General features: G+C 38.3%; 2 protein-coding genes across 2 annotated transcripts; one reads left to right on the forward strand and one right to left on the reverse strand.

Annotated features, from left to right (window-relative positions):
• Positions 1 to 3,999: 3,999 nt before the first annotated feature.
• On the reverse strand, positions 4,000 to 10,496 carry LOC144632849 (monocyte to macrophage differentiation factor-like). Its single transcript, XM_078491596.1, has 7 exons — positions 10,151 to 10,496; positions 9,307 to 9,388; positions 8,567 to 8,730; positions 7,485 to 7,559; positions 6,466 to 6,567; positions 5,775 to 5,847; positions 4,000 to 5,225 (listed from the first exon to the last, which is right to left on the reverse strand). Exons 1-7 carry the CDS (start codon positions 10,171 to 10,173, stop codon positions 5,043 to 5,045), a joined length of 702 nt encoding a protein of 233 aa, XP_078347722.1. The 5' UTR covers positions 10,174 to 10,496; the 3' UTR covers positions 4,000 to 5,042.
• A 75-nt stretch (positions 10,497 to 10,571) lies between these two features.
• On the forward strand, positions 10,572 to 19,525 carry LOC144632847 (E3 ubiquitin-protein ligase CHIP-like). Its single transcript, XM_078491594.1, has 9 exons — positions 10,572 to 10,762; positions 14,256 to 14,454; positions 15,424 to 15,500; positions 16,270 to 16,358; positions 16,660 to 16,723; positions 16,864 to 16,920; positions 17,304 to 17,386; positions 17,526 to 17,559; positions 19,197 to 19,525. The coding sequence occupies exons 1-9, from the start codon at positions 10,673 to 10,675 to the stop codon at positions 19,323 to 19,325; spliced, it is 822 nt and encodes a 273-aa protein (XP_078347720.1). The 5' UTR covers positions 10,572 to 10,672; the 3' UTR covers positions 19,326 to 19,525.
• The last annotated feature ends 653 nt before the right edge of the window (positions 19,526 to 20,178 follow it).

Below are 20,178 nucleotides of genomic sequence, written 5' to 3' on the forward strand. Positions count from 1 at the left end.
AATATCCATCGTTTAGTAACAACAACATAGCTTTTTTACAACAGCCATTACGAAAATAAAAAACCCGTCATCTTAGAAATTACATAAGCTGGGATATGTAAAGATGCCCAAGTAACAGTGCTGTAAACACATCCCGTGTCTGTTTTAACGAACGGTGACCACAGATAAGGCATCCACAGCAAACACACACAAAATGACGCCATTTCAAGCTTTTAATAATGCTGTTCACACTTAAAAATTAAAACACGAGTAGTACTTATGTTTCTAAACTTAAAGATATTAGCATAACCCAGCTGCCGTCTATTGGCAAAACGCGCGATCTGATCGGCTACACAGGTGCCTTCTATTTAACAATTAGACGCCGAGATCGAGGTTTAGCATAACCCACTGACTGATCTATTAATCTCAGACAATCGCCAGAATTAATTTATTGAAGGTTTTAACCGATCAGTAGCATAACCCAGCTACAGTTTATTGGCAAAACGCACGATCTGATTGGTTACACAGGTGCCGTCTATCGATCGTTAGCCGGCTGTTGCATGGTGCGCGCGCTCAGTTTTTTTTTGCGGAATTTTATCAACAAAACATTCAAATAATCAACTCTAGCTTTCTTTTGTGTTTAATAGATCGACAGCTGGGCTATGCTAAAACAATTAGACGGCTGGCTCTCGGTTTCTACCGGCTTGATAGCCGGTAGAAACCTCGAGCTTGCCGTCTAATTGTTAAATAAACGGCACCTGTGTAGCCAATCAGATTGGGCGATTGCCAAAAGACGGTCTTTGTGGTTATGCTAACGATCGTTAGACGGCTCTTTGTCAATGTGCGCGCGCTCAGAGCTCAACAAAACATTCAAAAAATAAACTCTAGCTATATTTACTGTTTAATCGATAGCCACTGGGTTATGCTGATTCAGTTCACCACTTTGACAAGATTTTCAGTGTTAGCGCTTCCCTTAGCATTCAGACGCACAATCTAGTGGGGAGATGAATGTCGCTTCCCATTGAGGTTTTTTCATAATTTTGATGTAAAGATTTATTACGGGTACTAAACCTATTTTACCCATCACGAAATTGTGTATGCTATACAGCAAGGCAGGTAGTCTTTTGTGAGCAAAATATAAGTATCGATTAGTAGGTTTGGCATTCCATTGCTACTGCCATGGCCTGTATCTTGGCAACATTGGCAGTCTTGTATAACTTCTTTAAGATACAAACTAACTCTGCTTTTCGATGTTTGGAGCGACATGAGACTTCAAAATGGCTGAGCATCTTTTTTTAACATTGGCCGTTTTTATACTAGAGACGCGTTACCCGTCTAGACGAGCTTCGGTAGAAATTTTGTTGTTCGTCTAGTTATGCGTATCTAGTATAAAGACGGGCACAAGACGCGTTACGCGACTAGACGAGCTTCCTTTCGTTATCCGTCTTTCAAGACGCATTTCGAAAAGTACCTCGTCTAGACGGGTAACGCGTCTTGTGCCCGTCTTTATACTAGGGACGCATAACCAGACGAGCAAAAAAATTTTGCCGAAGCTCGTCTAGACGGCTTACTCGTCTTTAGTATAAAAACGGCCAAATTGCGATGTTAAACGACTCAATTTTTCCCCCTTTGTTATAATCACAGATATCATAGTCATCAAAACATACAGGATATTTAAGGCCGAGTTTGTCATCGATTTCACACATCCAACTGCAGCGGTCTGATACCCTAAAAAGCCTTCGAGGTTTTCATTCTCATCCTTGTCCTCCTGTACATTCTCAATGGAGCGTCTTGTCCGCGGGTTCTCTTTCGTGACGCCAAACGAGAAAAGAAGCCGGTAATATGGGTCCTCGTGAGCCACTCTCCATGACTCTTCTGTTTTGAACAGCCGCTCGTTCTTCTCGTCCCGTGCGTTGCACATGCTTAATGCTACTTGGTCGGGGTCAGCCTTACTAGTCATACTACCCGTTTTTCTCCCAGTTCAAATTTTGCGGTGAGGTACATCTTTACCTTTTCTGGGAAGCGAACGCCATCGGTTCTGGGTTTTCCCAGAGCCCATCTTACTCGCAGTGGGGAGTAAGGCCCCTGGTCTGAATCTGTTAGAATAGTAGGTTGGTTTAGAGCTGTGCTACATCCATGTGCGTCTACAGAAGAACTCCTCTGCCCAGTTCTTTCGTATCCGTACGTACGTATGGTACAGCGAAGAAAATTGATGGAGCCCCACCCCGATCGTTAGCATAACCAAACAGACCGTCTTTTGGTAATCACGCAATCTGATTGGCTACACAGGTGCCGTCTATTGATCGGTAGACGGCTCTCGGAGCAAACGCTTAGTATTTGCTTAATTTTATCAATCAAAACCTTTAATAAATCAATTCTAGCGATATCCTGAGTTAAAAAGATCGGTCAGTGGGTTATGCTAAATCTATCGACTTAGACTGTTGGCTCGAAACCTCGAGCTCGGCGTCTTATTGTTAAATAGAAGGCATCTGTGTAACCAGTCAGATCGCACGTTTGCCAAAAGACGGCAGCTGGGTTATGCTAATAGCATGAAGTTTGATATAGCAATTAGAAACATAAGTACTACTTGTGTTTTAATTTTTAAGCGTAAACGCATTATTAAAAGCTTGTAATGACGTATCATTGCGTGTGTTTGCTTTGATCTGTGCCACCGTTCATTAAAACAGACACGGGATGTGTTTACAGCACTGTTACTTGGGCATCTTTACATATCCCAGCAAAAAAAGCAAATTAAGAAGTTGACACTGGCTAAAATATTGTTTTTGGACGTTTCGGCCACTACTGTTGCCTTCTTCAGCAAGATAAAAATGCAAATGTTCAACGGCGTCCTGTTAAAATATGTAACGAATGTGAGATAAAAACTAAATGAACTTTCCGAGTGCGACAAAAGTCTCTAGAGCATTCTTAATGAGTCTATAAATTCTTAATGCTATTGTAAACGTTTGGTAGCGCTATGTGTTCGTTTATAGCGTTCCTATCTCGCACAGAATGCCAAGCTTCAAGAATTAGTCGTTGTTTCCACGCCGTTGACCTGTCAACAATTTCGACGCTCTCCAAATCTATTTGATGGTCGTTAAGCATATGGTGTTTTGCCAACAAAGAGTTTTTATCTAATGTTGCGATGGCTTTTGCGTATGTAATTTCCAATATAACGGGTTTTTTATTTTCCTAATGGCTTTTGTAAAAAAGCTATGTTGTTGTTACTAAACGATGGATATTCTGTTAAGAAAACTGCTTAAACTCCGTCTCAAGTTAGCCTAGGTAAGGTGCGTTCCGATCCGCCGGTTTCAATGACGCAATAGCGCAGTGATGATACAGTACCCAAATGGGCTACGTACTAGCTGATTATGATTTTTTGGGTGCCGGATCTTTTGATAGGGTATGATCTTTTGATGGCGTTCCTTGAAGTTATATTGGCATATCAAAATTACAGTGCGTTGAAGTAGAGCTGCGTCTAAATTTTCTGGTGTAATTCCCCCCCCCCCCCCCTTCCCCATCTTCCCACACTACCCACTACCACCACCACGGAAGGTAACGCAAGCCGAGTCATGTTCAAAAGATCACAAATGTCAGCGAATGTATATGCATTCGTAAGTCTTCGTATCTTTTCGTCATTGGCTCTTTTTTAAGACAGAGTTGCCACAGCATTACTACCAATGAAGTAACTGATTACCATACTTTTGATTGCGTACGACAACCACAAAAGTTTCGCGATTGAATTCTCGTACTTTTCATCAACAGGAACAAGGTCAACAAGGTGAGTGGCAAATCATGTAACGAGCCTGATCATTATTTTATATTTGAAATGTCAAGAAACGAAATATTTGGTGCCAATTAACCAAAAGGAGGAAAACTTTGTTTCCATTTCTGGAACTTTTGGACGATTTCTCTCTATTGAGGCGAAAACTATTGAGAAACTTGACATGAAGTGTCATGAACACGGCTCGGTAAAGGAATGTGAAGTCTGTCACGCAATAATTCATAGGTGAAAATACCAAGAATTCGTTTGATTTTTTTTCCTCAAAGTCGCGTTGTGCCACAATTTTTATTACATAAATCGAAAGAATAACTCTTAGTCTAAGAGTAGAATAGCAATTTAGGCCTCGTCTAGGTGCCACAAGTGAAAATTACGGCAAGATTTGGGAACATATTTTTGAGATGTTCGCATAAATAACTAAAGGTGTTCAATAGATATTGTGGTTCGCTTCCGATTTTGAATTGGAAGTTAGCTAAATGATATATTAGGAGTAAGACCTGATAAAAATTAGCTGAATTTGTACACATTTTGGGGCTTTTATAAGCGCGAAGTATTTTTAACGAACGTTTGAAATCCTGTATTTCGACACATGGAAAATGGCCGTTTCATCGCTTATTGACACTAGTAATTGATAAATCCTCCAAAGTCGAGAAAAACAAACTCTCTGATCATTTCAACTGTATTTTAGTAGTAAGGATAGATGGTAGTACCTGTGGTAAATATATGAAGGAAAACTATTCTGGAGTCCGAAATCCAGTGGACCGCCCGTAGTGACATCGCCTCTTAATCGCGTTATTTAAAACGTGGTTTATTCTTTACCGGCGATTCGGCCATCAGGCTGGTTACTTCAATCAAGCGGTTTTCACTTGGGTGTCGAAGGTAATTTGCTTTTACTTTGGTTTTGCATTACTATGCTCAATAATTGGCTTAAAAATCTCGCGCCACTTTCTCAGCCAATTAGGAGTAAGACCAAATCTAATTGTGAGTTTACTCGGGTTTGTTTTCCTGCGCTTCGTGACGACTTTATGTAATTACTTCGCGTTTTGATTGGTTTAATAAATTGTAAGTATCCTCTGTGATTGGTCAGACTAATAACTTTGGTTTTGGTTTTATGACACTCAACTGAAAACTGCTCTTATTCATTACCAGATAAATAATTGCTATGCCACGATACACTGACCGATGTTTGCCGATGTTCAGAATTAGCTTCAAGACATAGGATACCTTCAGATAATAGTTATTAGTTTGGTAAGGTATAGATAAAGATGCTATAAATTTTTTAGAACTAGTGTTTTTCCAAATATAGATGTGTGTAGACAGCATACAAATGACACCACGCTCCAGTCGCACAAAACAAATGCCAGATCGCATGCGCAAAAGGTAATCGTCCATCAGACTTGAAAAACACCACACCACTGACATAAAACGCTCCGCCCAAGGCCACCTCGGCCAGACCAGCTCTGTCTGTCTGCAAGTCAAAAAGCGGGATGATTAGAGACAGAAGCGCATCTTTATTGGTCAGTTGCCAAAATTTATTTTCTCCGTATATAAAGACAATAAAGTAAGCCATCAGCCTGAAGAAGATTATCTTGCCTAATAGGTAACAGCTACTAGGTGTGATAGCAAGCATGTGCTCTGGGCATGTGAAATAAAGTTGGGAGTCACACGTAAAAACGTAACACGTAAACAGAACATTTACCTCTCTTTCAGACCCTGGTATATTTTGCTACAAGTTGAAAGAAGTACAAATCTGCTGAATAGCGATATTGATGTAACTGATCCTCAGTCTTTCCTTAGCAAAGGATTATGTGATTTATATCCACAGAGTCAAAAATAAAGGCTGTAGGAAACAACTGTACTTTTGGTTTTTTAAAAGATTGCTAGCCTTATGTGAGTCAAGAGATGGAGTGACTATGGTGAGGCCAGAAGTCGCCTGTACCTGTGAGGCACGCTATTGGGGCAATTGACAGATTCCACAGACGAGAGAAACGTAGTAATCAAACAAAGAAAAACTTACTGCGGAAAAGACAAGCGGAAGAGACGGACATATTCCAATGACTAAATACAGCACTGTCTCCACCGTCTTATATCTACAAGACAAAAACCAAACGACTGACATTTAATAACTAATATTTAACACTACTGGCAGTGTTTTGCGCAAATGTTTGCCAAAAATGGAATGCTATTCATTACGTCAGTATAGTTACATGTGCTGGCAAAGGATCAACGATCATTTCAGTTCAAGTGAACCGACATTTGAACTAAAAATTACACTCTTTTATACATCATCAAACCTATTTTATACAGATAGGCCTGGTAGCATTAAAAAAGTACATGCACAGCTTTCAACCAAGAATAAGAGTAGATGTGAGTGAGTCTCGCTTTGGTTTGACCGACTGACCGACTTTCTTACACCGCTCTAAGGACAACTTAACACAAAATTTTCCATCTATTAGCAGGGAGGATGATTCGAACCTGGGATGTCTGGTCCAGTGCTATAACCACTAGGTCACTTGGGTCTTGATCTCAAATCCTTCCCTAGTGGACCCCCACTCCCAACCCCTCAAAATGCAGGACCACGCCTCCAATCTTCAAAACGTTTTTGCTGATGCCAGTTGATGAGAGATGATGAAAATTGTTTTCCAAACTTCCATCCTTCAACTCTCATTGACCGTTCCATTTTTGTTTGATCCTGGCTAAACAGTTACCTTTCATGAAACATGTAGGTATAAATAGTACCAGTGACAGCCAAGCACCACAACAGCCAGGAAAAAAGGTCTCCAAGTTTACCAACATCTCTCAACACTAACCTGCAGAAAATAAGTAATATTTACATCTTTGATATACAAAACATGTATTTCCTTTTAAAAAGCATACCATCCCTATTTCACATAACCATATCATTAGGAACAGGACATGCATGTACCTACAGCTAAATCGAGAAACTTTGTCGGAAAAAAGCACAAAAGTGCACGCGACAAGACCAAAAGGTAGTATGGGTAGAGGAAGAGGGCTACTGCACGTGCTGAATGCTAATACGATGGTGACACGACAATTGGTATTTGGACATTTTCTTTCTCTTCAGACATGTGAAAACAAAGTACTTTTAGTCATGCTGAATTTTAGAAGAATTTTCCAGATATGTCCAGGATTGAACGCTAATGAGATGCACGTTCCTCATGACAGGCATCACAAAGTGTCCTCATTTATAAGTTCATCAAAACACACCAAATTCTGTCAAATATGAAGTAATATGGAAATGTCAAATAACACAGTCAAACATGAAGTACTTATTAAACAATACTTGCGTTCAATCCTGGACATAAGTGGAATTTTCAAAACTCAAAGACGTGCGAAAGTAAAAGTAAAGCTAAAGAAAAAGGCCTCCTGAGAGGAAAACAAAATCTTCACGTGCAAAAATACAAACTTGTACATTTCCTCTTGAATATGCAAAATTCAAGCCAATACCCAGACCACCTTTCTGTCTTGTTACGAGCACTTAAATTGCGCTTTTTTTCCAACAACCTTTCTTGAATTAGCTGTACACAGCTAGTATAGGGGAGTAGCCTGCCCCCATTCCTGGCCACACCCAAGGTATAAGGAGCAAGGTGTAAGCTATAAAGGTGACGGTTGTTGATGGATGTTGTATGCTCCCCAAGGAGTGAGAATGAATGAAAAGTTTGAACTTAAGAAAAATAAATACATGTACCAAGGCTAACAAACTCACCAAGGCATATAAGAAGCAGCAATGAAAAAATAAATAATGCCACGATCACTCAAATGCAAGAAAAATCGAAGGGACCTGAAAGAAATAATCAACATCTTACTTAAAAAAATGTAAGTGTCAATCAAAACATACTCTATTTATTTGATTAACCGCCCAGTGCGCTTATTAAATTTGACCTTAAGAGTGGGCGCTTATTGGAAGTGGGCACTTATTGGAGGCTGGGCGCTTGTTAAATTTTCACCATCATCAGCAAGTTATAAGTTTATTTTGCAACAAAATAATAACAAAATGTGAAGATGTACCAAAGCAGAACTTATTCGAGGCTGGGCGCTTATTATCTTTTCCCTCCTTCAGGGTGGGTACTTATTCGAGAGGTTATAATAAATATAATATATATAAGTTATAATAATATAGGTATCAGAAGTTATAATAAATAGAAAATAGCACTTTGGTTGGCCTTAATATCACAATGATTATCCTAAATAGCACTCTAGTGAACTTGAAATTTTATAGCATTCCAGTTAACCAAAATAGTGCTAACTCAAGAATGGTTTACATGTAATAGCTCTTCAATAATAAATTATTGTAAGAGTAACAGGATATGTTATATATAAGTTCGTGACTCAGGCATTTGATTCAGACTCGGAATTGACTTGCGATCGGATTTGACTTTAGAATCAATAAATCAATAATCTCTATCAGTTTGCACCCAGCATACAAAATTATAATTTAAAAACATGCATTTTTCTTTTTAAACTGCAGAACAAAGACCGTTCTAGACACATGTAAGCTCTTCATTATCTATTATCATAGGTCTGCAATGTGTGCAGAGAGAAAGACAATATAGCAACCGAGGTCTGCAATGCGTGCATAGAGAAAGGCAATCTAGCATCACAGGTCTGCAATGTGTGCAGAGAAAAAGACGATCTGGCATTAGATGTCTGCAATGCAAGCAGAGACAAAAACAATCTGGCATCAGAGGTCTGCAATGTGTGTACAGACATAGATATTATCATATGCTAATTTTGGATAATTTATTGGTAAATATTTTCATATCAAGTCTGCAAGTTGGTGTATCTCACCTGGCTTTTCCAGTAATACTGACAGCATGAAATAATGTTGATATCAAGAAAACCAGAATAAAGGCAGTTCCGTAAACTTGAGATATAAATCTATGGGATGCTGACAGCATTCTTGAATTATGGTGAAGAAGAAACGCTGCATAAACAGCTGGTAACACAAACATCTAAAAGAAAGAAATGTAAAATTTAAATTTAAAATGATAATCATCAATATCAGTGTTTTCCATACCTTTAAAACTTACTTCTGAAAGAAACAAACAAACTGAGTTTTTTTCTAGTACCAGGAAATAGAGTGTATGCAACTTTTTAGTTGATTGATGACTTTTGCTCATGATTGCTTCAGTTTTGGTAAACAGACTTGTGTTCATATGCTTAGCAATGCTGTGTATTTGTTTGTTTGTTTGTTTACAAGTTTTGTTGGCAAAGCCCACCATTCTTATAGATTGGCCATATATTTCTTAGCAACTCAAGTAACTGAAACAAAAGGCCAATTCTTCCCTAATGAATTTTACCATGCTAGGTGTTGTTCAAAATATCCATACCCCTCCCATGGAATGATGTTTGGTTTGAGTCCTGCCTCCACTCTGGAAATTCCTGTTCAGCTTCAAACCTCCCTTTAAAAATGTTGGGTTTTTTAGCCCCCCCCCCCCTGCCTCAATCTCTGCCCCCTCACAATTTCCAATGACCTTCCTTGCGGTGGGTATGGAAATTTCCTGGAACCACACTATATGTCGACTTACTCCGTGAGTGATGATGTTCGCTGTCTGTTCTATAACTGTAGGTTGATACGCTTCATTTTTTCTTGCAGGAGGATTCATCAGTCTGTGGATTGTTGTATTTAGAAATATTTAAAACACATTTTGATTGTGAAGAAATAATTCAACATGACACCAGCGTGGGAACTCTTCTTTGTCCCATGCTCGTGTCATGTTGAATAATTTCTTCACTACTACCGAGCTTGAAATTTACCATTTTTTTTATTTACTACACATTTTGATTATTTGGTGACAAATGGGACGAGTTCTCATTGTAACAAAAAGTTACGCTCTAAACATGCCATGGTACATGATAGGGTAATTGTGAAGAAAAGCTCCCGGTAACAGACTGTGGACCAACTGTCGGCCGACAGGTTACCAACAGATCGCCAACAGTTTGCCGACAGTTAACCAACAAACGGCTGACTGTTGGCAAACTGTTGGTGTTTTTTTGGTTGACTGTCAGTCAACAGACAACAGACAGTTGGCCGACAGATGACCTTGGAAAGAGTCCTCTGCACTTTTAATAATTAAATGATAAATACCCCTGCTGTTTTGTATTAAATTGTCATTATTCATGTCTGCTAGCTGGTAAATGTTATGTAGTAATCATCTTTTTTCTGTGACCCAATGTTAGAGTTCTCTTTCTGGTTCGCAACATTGCCAAAAATTTTACATCAAAATAAATTCACAAATTGCACCTGATAGGGAAATCCTTGGCAATAAATGGAATTATTTTTCTTTTATCACAATAAAATATCAGAGTAAGCTTAGACACGCTGAAAGTTAATAATTAAGAATTTATGTTAAAAATTTACTGAAAGCTTACCTCGAGCAACTTAAGCAACCCATTTTGGAATCCCCAGCCTGTAACAAGAAGAAAACTTTTCTCCTATTCCCTGCTAGCAGCTAAATGAAGCTTTAATACCGCGAGAAAATCAAACTGCAGATCTCGACCTGTTGTGATTCGATTCCTTCTTGCCAACGCAGTGGATGCCGGCGAGAGACCACTTTCCAACCAAAAACTACTAAGTAGCTTCGTCAACTCATTTTATCTTAAGTTTAACTTCAAAAGCTACTCACAACGTCTTTAAAAGTTCATAAATTGACCCGATTAACCTGCGAGGAAAGATTTCGCGTATCACAAGAAATCGGCTGATGGACATCTGACAGGAAACGACGACACTAACTCGACAAAATACCCCGTCCCTACCCTAGACAAAACATTACTAACATCCTTTGCGGTCGTGCAAACTCATCAACAGCAAGAAAGTGACCGGCCGAAAGTGGCTCATTTATTTTAAACAACTGTAATTTAGAGATGTTATAAGACACGAAAATCCGTACTGGGATGACAGCTTTAGACCTTAAGGAACAAGGAAATCGTCTTTTCGGTGCCAGACATTATGACGATGCAGCCCAGTGCTACACAAAAGCCATTGTAAGTTCGATCTGCATTTGATATCATTTCGATGTCGATTTGTGGTAATGGTTGTTTTCTGCACTCTGTTGGTTAAAATTTGTTATCTTTATTTTTCAAACGACCCAACACTTGTCAAGTGTAAAAACGCGTCGACAATTTTGCTAGCCTAAGTACCTAAGCCATGGAATCTTAATTTTATAGTTTTATTTTCCCTTTATTTTTTATGTGTTGCCTTTATTTTACTATCTTTATTCCCCATTCTTTGCATTTTTCATCGTTTACTCGTGCAAATCCCAAGAGTGAAGACTAAATTTCACGTCTTTTTATAGTTGTAACAAGTTTATTATTGGTAAATACCGACGCACAGGCTAGCACGCCGGCAAAGTTTATAACCTTACACACTTTTGTCACCAGCAGTGGTGAGGCAAAATGCCAAAGAACAATGTCATATAAAACTTTTGACTATTAACAGTACACCCAACAAATATCTTTAATTTGCTTGACCAAAAGCATTACAATGAATCCCAAATTGTTCTTCACAGGACTGTGTATTACCTCAGTATCCTTGATTCCTTCTATGAATAATACCCCTACTTATTACACTTGTGATGGCCAATCAGAGTGCTTAATTGCTGGTCCAATATAGTCATGAAATAAATGCCTTATTAACCAAGCTTGAGGCCCTGCGAGGGTAAATTCCAACACGTAACATGGCTTACAAGTAGCAACAGCATATAATATGAAATTCAATGTTCAACAAAAACCTTTCTTGCGAAATTCCAACAAGTGACAAAGTGGCCTGTAATGACTGATGAAACAGCAACACCAGACATTTTGAAATTCAGACGAGCCACTCAGGGACCCCTACTGGCAGGGCCTCAAGCTCGCTTGGGACTGTACTGGGAGAATTTAGGCCTCAGTCTGCCTTTTTTGTATCAGTTAGTATGGACATTGCTATGCTTGATCTGTACTGTCAAAACCTAGGACTGTTACCCTTCCAGTATTGCCCTCATCTTTGGTTACTGCACCATTTAATAACACGTAGACTCTTCTAAATCAACGGTTAACGTTTTTCGCTGCCATCTATCATCTAAGTGGATCTCTCAGGAAACAGATGTTCACTTCAAACGGTTCAAAAGGTAAAGTCTGTGGGTTGTGATTGGTAGATTTTGACCATGTTTGTTTCGTTTTTTCTAGGGTTGTTGTTTGTCGTCATAATTATGATTGAGGGCAGCATAAAACGCAATCGTTAGTTGGGTTTTGAACTTCAGAGTTGACGTGTTATTGAAAGCTGCAGTAATAAGGTTTATTATATAAACTGCAGTGGTATAGCGAGTAGTAGCAAATCGATAAAAATGGTATCACACGTGTGGATAAAAATGATATCCACATATGTGTGATTTCATTCAATCATCTTGCAGTTTGCCATGTTCCAATGGTTAATGAACCAAAGTTTATCAATATTTAGTCGAAACGTCTTTGGATCTTCTTTGGCAATCTTCAGATATCTTCGGACATCTGCAGAAATTTTCAGAAAAGTTTGGAAAATTGTCAAAAACATTTGTACGACCTTCGGACAACATTTTGAAAATCTTTTGAAATCTTCAGAAATCTTTGGAAATCTTCGGAAAATCGTCAAAACATTGTAATTAGTAGGTTTATATAATAAACAGAATAATACATGGTTGAATGGAGATATGAAATTTATCTTCTCGTGTTCAAAACCGATATCAATTTTTATTACATCCATTTTGAAATCACTGGTGATCCTCGCAATCTGATTGGCTCTCAGCAGTGCGATTTATTCACGAATCGCACTATTTTTTGCTCTAAATCGCATCTTTTTTTCAGCCAATGAGAAAGGAACAGTAAAACAAAACAACCAATCAGATTTAATAGAATGCACAAGTAACTAATCAAATTGCAGGAAAATTTTATGAGAAAGAAAGCCATTGTCTATTGTTTAGTGAATTTTTAACTTTTGTTTTCAAAATCTTGCTTTAAAAAATGGATGAATTTAATTACTTTCAGTTTCTGAATGATAATAATGAGTTCTTTCATGCCTAAGACCTACATTTGAGGAAGTTTCTAACTTTCAGTGTCATTTTGACAAATATTTTGGCGATTTTTCTTTACCTTTTGCACAAGATCCGTGTGATCCCGAGTCCATCAAAATATAAACAAACGAAAACCACACAACAAATACAGAGCCAACACAAGAAGTATAGGTTTCCATGCAGGTTTTCTTTAGTTTCAAGCCATGGAATACAAGAGCTCAAGTCTGTCGCTGTAAATAAAAATACGCCAAAATATGTCAAAACGATGATTGAAGAAGCTGGTATCAGTCTGTATCAGTTCCGCCATCTTGAAAATCTCGCCACTAAAATCCTAAAACAATGGCACCGGAGGAACAACTTGACAAGATTAGTTCTAACCTGAGGTCAAAAAAGGACGGAGATTATTACGAGCCGGAAGCCCGGAATCCCTTTTAAATCATGTAGAGTGCCATAAAACGGCATTTGACGGAGAAAACCCATCCAGTAGACTGATTTAGCAACAGAACGTGCGATCGAGAGAGTTTCACAACTCACAAGAAATCCTCAACACGATTAGGTTGCACCATTTTCTTCTCCAAAGACAACGATAAGTCTCAACCACAACCACAGAAGAAACAATGGGGTTACATCATTGAGTCAGCTGACGAGGATTGAACGTTGAAGTACATAAAAGTGTTTTTGTTCTAGCTTGAGAACTGCACGAGTTTCCTTCACTGAAAGATGTTTTTCCTTCGTTACGCTCGACTGAGTTTTTGACATGACGTCTATCTGTTTTAAAATGAGATGTAAAGCGTTTCCGGTTCCGCTTTCTTACCAATCGGCTACTGGATATTGGTACTGACTAAAATCTAAATTGTGCGATTTCAAAATAGATGTAATAAAGTGGTAATTGAACTTCGTGTCGTGCAATTTTGGTCTGAAATCATACTTGTGATTTCAAATCAAACTCGCGCTACGCGCTCGTTTGATTTTGAAATCACGCGTATGATTTCAGACCAAATTGCACTCCACTCAGTTCAATTACCATTATGAACACTTGAAGATAAATTTCATATCTCTGCGCAACCATGTATTATCCTCTATATATTTATCATATGATACCACAACAGTATGGCATTGAACTGACAAGTTCCTTTGAAAAACAATGCTGTTAGCTTTTGTTTAGGGTCAAATGGGTTGACATGAGCTAGTCTGCAAAAAGTTATCAAACCCAGCACAATCAACAATCTGGAAATGTTGCTATGTACAGACTGTTGAACCCCGTTTTTTAACCATCAGGGGAAACAAAATATCAATAATACCGGTAATAAATAATAATAAACTTTTAATTATTACAATGTCAAAAGAGTAGACATAGCAAGAGATATTCTGATTGAAGTTTATTTCTGGATATGAGTGAAAATTTCTGATGGTAGACTGAAAGGCTTTTGTCATTATTGTAATTTTTTTTTCAGATAAAGAATCCTACTGTTCCTACATACTTCACAAATCGTGCCTTGTGCCACCTCAAATTGAAGAAATGGGCACAAGCCGTTACAGACTGTCGCCGTGCCCTAGAACTAGATGCTAACCTGGTCAAGGCACATTTCTTTCTCGGACAAGCACTTCTTGAACAAGAGAGTTACGATGAGGCCCTTGCAAGTTTGAAAAGAGGTGAGGAAAATTTTCGGTGAGACACTGGTCTTTTATTTTAATATCAAGTGGTGGTTAATTTTTGCAAGTTAAAGGGACACTGTCACAGGGATTTTAATGCTTTTCGGAAAAAAGTACTAAAATTGGCGAATAGGTCTTCTCGTACATGAAATGCACCTAGTACATTAAGATGGTGATATAAAATAAATTGTCGTTGAAGGAAGAGGGGAGCCATTATAATTTTTAGGTGTTTTTTCCAGCCCACATGGACAAAACTTGAAAAAATCAGCCTGATTTTTTCAAGTTCAGATCTAAAGTTCCTGATAGCATCACAATACAGTTATATCACTTGTTTATCGCTTCAGTACTTTTGCATTGTGAATTTTTACGAAATTGGACCACTATAAGTAGTTTCTATATGTCTTTAGGCTCTCGAGATTTTGAAGTGAAACTGGTGACAGCGTCCCTTTAGACAGTCTTTAGAATTAGTGAGCAAAAGCAGCTGATAAATTATCAATATGTAATTTGCATAATATTAAAATATTTTTATTGCAGTAGTTACAATTCTCTTGTGAACTTTACAAGTTAAAGCAACAATGTTCAAAAATAGCACTGCAGTGTATAAGAAACTAGGTTTGACTGCTGTTAATTTCCTTATGTTAATGCAGTCAATCTCTAATACAAAAACAAAAGGGCTGAAATGAGTGTCTGTGTTATGGAGGTCTCTGTATTATAAATATATACTGGTAATACATATTTATAAAGATATGACTGTCATGGATTCTGATTAATATGGGATGAAGTAAACTGTCCATAATATAGACTGAGATGTACATGTATTACAGAGGTGTCTGTTAGGTAAAGCTCAACTGTACGTTGTGTTCAGTTAGTTTTGGGACGCATCCTGAATGTTTTGTGAAAATTTTTTAAAATCCTCTATAAGTGGTTTGGTAGTTAAGTCAAGTTATTTCACTTGTTCTGTTTCACCAGCTCATGATTTAGCCAAAGAACAGAAACTGAACTTTGGAGATGACATAGCAAGTACTGTTCGCCTAGCTAAGAAGAAGGTTTGGCATGTTTCTTATTTGTAAACATGTTGCAATACAAATAAGCTTGGTTTAGCAAAATGTGTTAATAGAGCGGTTTTCACTTGAGTGTCGAAAGTAAATTGCATTTGCTTTGGTTTTGCATTACTACGCTTAGTGATTGGCTTAAAAATCTTGAGCCACTTTCTGAGCCAATCAGGAGTAAAACCAAAACCAATCGTGACTAGCTCCCGCGCGTTGAATTTCCCGCGCTTCGTGCCAGCTACATGTATTTGCTTCGAGTTTTGATTGGTTCACTGGATTGTCTGTGTCCTTTGTGATTGGCCAGAGTAATTACTTTGGTTTTGGTTTTACGCCACTCAATTGAAAACTTCTCTACTACAGCAAGTATTTAATATTACCAAAAGCTTATCACCTTCTATCTTGTGATATTACTTGTTGTCTTCTTTATTACTACCTGTAGCTTGATTCTTTGTAATTATGTCAGTAGTTACAGCCAAGAATCATCAGATATACATTATGTCTTAAATTTGTCTCTCTGCCATTTAAATGAATCGTCAAAATTTTTTAGCTTTTAGGTTTGTTAGAACCTGGGGGGGGGGGGTCAGAAAAATTATTTAGCGGGGATGGGGTTGAGTAGATTTTGAACCCCTTATTGGTGGGTTTAAAAACCTTTATGCAATGTGAAAAGGGGTGTTATAAAAATGTTATAATAATGTAAATCCAATACTTTAAAGCAAGAGAGCCATTGATAGAAGATTTACTGCAACTTTTTTTTGTTCTTTTGCAGCGGTTTAGTGTTGCAGAAGAAAGAAGAATTAGTCAGGAAATAGAGTTGCAGTCATATCTAAATAGTCTAATTATTGATGAAAAGAAAAGGCAAGCTTCTTTTTGGCCTAAATTGTTATTTTTTTCTTTGATTTATATATACACTTTCCATATATACAGTTGAATCACGATAACTTCAACCCTCAAATATAACTTGAACCTCCCACTAACTTGAACCTTTTTCAATTCCCCTCCAAGTCATTTTCTTTCAAACTTTGCCCTTGATAACTTAAACCCCGGACAACTTGAACCTAACTCAGTCCACCAATGAAGCAATCTGGTTTGTTTGTTTTAGTTATTGGCCAGGCTGATTAGCTTAGTCATGTAATATGATTATTTATCTCCTTTGCAGGCAGGTTAAAGCTGCAGGAAAGGATCCAGATGAAGAAACACTTGATAAAATTGACCTGGAATGTGTAAGGAAAACATGTTATCATCTCTTTGCAATAAATGATGGATAGTTGCTTTTACCATCACATGTAGAAACTAAGAATCCAACTGCCTTCTCCTCGAAGCCTCCATTACAACAATGTAATTGTATGACTCTCTTTCATAGGATCGAAGATTATCAGAAGTAAATGGCCTTTTTAAAGAGGTTGATAAAAGAAGAAAGGTGAGGACCATTATCAGATAGACTTGTGGACTTGATGTTTAGGTTCTGTTGTGAGGAAGTAATATGGCTGTTCAATATTTGCATGAAACAAATTCACACATAATTTGACAAACTGCTTCAAGTTGTCGATCCTAAATTTCTACAGATAAATACTGTATGTAGACATCTGTTCAGGGGGGTACAATATGTGTCATCACACAAATTGAGATGTTTGTTTATTCGTAGCCTGTGTGCATGCTCACATTGTCACATGAGAACGAGTCCGTAAGGGAAGTGCTCCCTGCCGGCTCACTTCACTCGCCCACCGAAAGGTGAGCTTGCTCGCAGGCTAGATTATTCAGGTAAACGTACATTACATGTGTTATCACTTTCGTTTCTTGCAGAAGAGAGAAGTGCCAGACTATCTTTGTGGGCGGATCAGTTTCGAACTCATGAAGGATCCTGTCATTACACCCAGTGGAATTACGTATCCTTGTCCGCACTTTTTATTGACTCGGTTTATACTAGAGACCCTCATTTTTCCAGTCTTTGTTATTCTCCCAGACACCCACTTGTTTCTATTTAATGGTATAATTATTAATTTAGAAGTTCTTAACTTTTAATAGCTATGATCGTAAACACATTGAGGAACATCTGCAGGTAAATATCTTTGTTTCTCATTTTCCTCACTGCAATTCAAATTCAGGAACACATGTCTAAACTTTTCAATCCCTAGGGGTTCCCTTCTGTGACTGTTACCCTTTTAATTTGTTCTTGTTTTGAAATTATAATGAATCTGAGACAAGGGAGGTAAAGGTAAAAAAAGGTAAAGCAACTTTATTTATACACGGTTTGTGTTTAAAGCTAGAAGCTTGTGGGGCCGTGTATATGAAACAATGCTGAACAAATATAATATATTAAATAAACATAACATGATTAAAAATCTCAACTGGCAGAAGGCAGACCAGTTGGCTATTTACAAGCATGAACGAGCATAGGCGTACGGGCACGTTCGGACCTGGGGGGGCGGAGACCTTATTGCCCGAAAAAAAAAATGGCATGGGTTGAAAGCCGAATAAACAGGCATACGAAATGGACAACAGAAAGTACGTTAAATTAATCTCGTGGGTGACGTTGCCCAAAGATGTCAAGGCAATGAATCCTTTTTCTTCGGAAATTTGTATTTATTCACTTTAGTTCAGCAAAAATAAAAGTAGTTTTGGTAGGCAATTTACATTGTTTTTCCCGCACTTGAAAGTTATTTAAAATGCGTGAAACATTTAGAAGATGAACGGGTTGAAACATATTGTTGAAAGTTTTGAGCTCATTTGAGTCAAAAGCATTAGCTTCCTTACATTTGTAACCGTATCGCAGCTTTGTTTTTAGGTCCACCGCTCGCAAACGTTCAAACTATGGAAAAGCTTATTGCAGCTGAATCATGCAGAATTTGCGAGAAAATCGAATATGATTATAGTAATTTGCAAGAGGAAACGAAAGCAAATTAATGAGAAATTTGGACTTTGAACCACAAAGTTCGGTATATTTCCAATATTTTTTTCTGTTGATATAATTCGTTTTGATGGTAATTTTGAGATTTGTCTGCTTATTTTCTATTTTTTCTCTGGCTTGTTGCCCGAATTCTTAGCGTTTTGCCCGAAAAATTTGGCACTGGGGGGGCTGCAGCCCCCCTCGCCCCCCCGCCTCGTACGCCTATGTGAACGAGGATAGAGAACAAATCCAGATAGTGGTCAGAACGGGACTTGAACCTGGGTCCTCAAGATTTCAAGTCCGGCGCTCTAACCACTCGGCCACGCTGCGTCCTCAATAAAAATCCAACTGGTAGAATAAAAATCCAACTGGTTTAAAAAATTTCAAACTTAAAACAAATTTAGTCTACAACACTGTCATCCGTCATGTTCTCATTGTTGAAGAAATTAGAGGTATTTTTGTATTATTAGCAAAAATAACAGAAGTCTCTTTACGCACGCTCTGAGGTTCGACCCCAAACATTCCACACTGATGACGTAGCTCTACACAGGTCCGTGTAGAGCCTCTGATTGGTTGTTGCTCGATTTGGAATTTTTGCGGGCAAATGAGAGCCAATCAGAAATCAGTACACGAATCTTTGAAGAACTGCGTCACGGATATAAATATTTTGGGTCGAATTTTGGATAAATCCATCTATCAATCAATCAATTAATTTATCGATGCGGAGGTCTCTCGACTGGAGAAAAATTTGAGAACGGAAAAGAGAAGTCTGTTTGTTGTGTGACTTTTTTATCATTTTGTGTTCCCAGCGTGTTGGCCACTTTGATCCTGTGACAAGAACAGACTTAAGACAAGAACAGTTGACTCCGAATCTTGTCATGAAGGAAGTAATTGACGCATTTATCACGGAAAACGAATGGGTAGTCGAAGAGTACTAAAACAAAAAATTGTACAATGTAAATACGAGATAATTATATTCACACAGTTATTTTGATATTAAATACAGTAAATACACCGACAATGCTACCGCTTGGGGACTGGGGTGGGCACGGACGCAGCTTTATTTATACGTTGCTTTTCTTTTTAATGCTCATTTTAAAGAGGTTTAGATTAGAATAAAACTGTTGAATTTTTGCCATTTTTGTTTTCGCCTTATTAATGCGCCTATTGCCTTTACAAAACGGGTCGGGTAGCAGCTCTCGCTAGATCTCACATGAATGGCTCGTTATCCTAGAACAAACAACAGGAGAAATGTCCCTTGTCCCATTCTCGTCCCCATAGCCCTTTCGTTTCTCTTAGCCGGCTGGGCCTTGGCACGAGGAAACAAAGGGCTCTGGGGACAAAGGATTTCCAGTCCTAGATTCTAGGACTTCCGGTCTTCATGTACCGTAAAATTCCGGTTATTAGCCCCCCCCCCCCCCGCTTATAAGCCCCCCCGGTTATAGGCCCATCATCCTGGAAACAAAAAAATACATCCGGTTATAAGCCCCCCCCCCGGATATAAGCCCCCCTCTACCGGCTGACAGTACTGAACAGGGCTAAATGTTGCTTTTTTGTGCGTTTTTAACTTAAAAACGTATTTCGATCAACACTCCCGAGGCTCGTTTCGAAACGTTTTTTTCCTTCCGCTTATAAGCCCTCCCGAATATAAGCCCCTCCGCTTATAAGCCCACCCAAAAACCCTTACGAAGTTGTATAAGCCCAGGGCTTATAACCGGAATTCTACGGTATGCAGTTATGACGTTTCAAAAGAATGTATATGAGAGTCGTTACGTTTTCGACTTCCGTTTA

Source organism: Oculina patagonica, chromosome 12, assembly GCF_052425735.1.
Source record: "Oculina patagonica isolate OP01 chromosome 12, crgOcupat, whole genome shotgun sequence".
Classification (NCBI taxonomy): Eukaryota; Metazoa; Cnidaria; class Anthozoa; order Scleractinia; family Oculinidae; genus Oculina; species Oculina patagonica.

Excerpts from the sequence above, each read along its gene's own strand:
- LOC144632849 (XM_078491596.1), bottom strand. The coding sequence starts at position 10,173 with ATGGGTTGCTTAAGTTGCTCGAG. Across the intron at positions 7,560-8,566 it reads AGTATTACTGGAAAAGCCAG|GTCCCTTCGATTTTTCTTGC; the intron begins GTGAGATACACC and ends TATTTCTTTCAG. Across the intron at positions 5,226-5,774 it reads TTCCGCTTGTCTTTTCCGCA|ACAGACAGAGCTGGTCTGGC; the intron begins GTAAGTTTTTCT and ends TTTGACTTGCAG.
- LOC144632847 (XM_078491594.1), top strand. The coding sequence starts at position 10,673 with ATGACAGCTTTAGACCTTAAGGAACAAGGAAATCGTCTTTTCGGTGCC. Across the intron at positions 14,455-15,423 it reads CCTTGCAAGTTTGAAAAGAG|CTCATGATTTAGCCAAAGAA; the intron begins GTGAGGAAAATT and ends CTGTTTCACCAG. Across the intron at positions 16,724-16,863 it reads ATAAAATTGACCTGGAATGT|GATCGAAGATTATCAGAAGT; the intron begins GTAAGGAAAACA and ends TCTCTTTCATAG.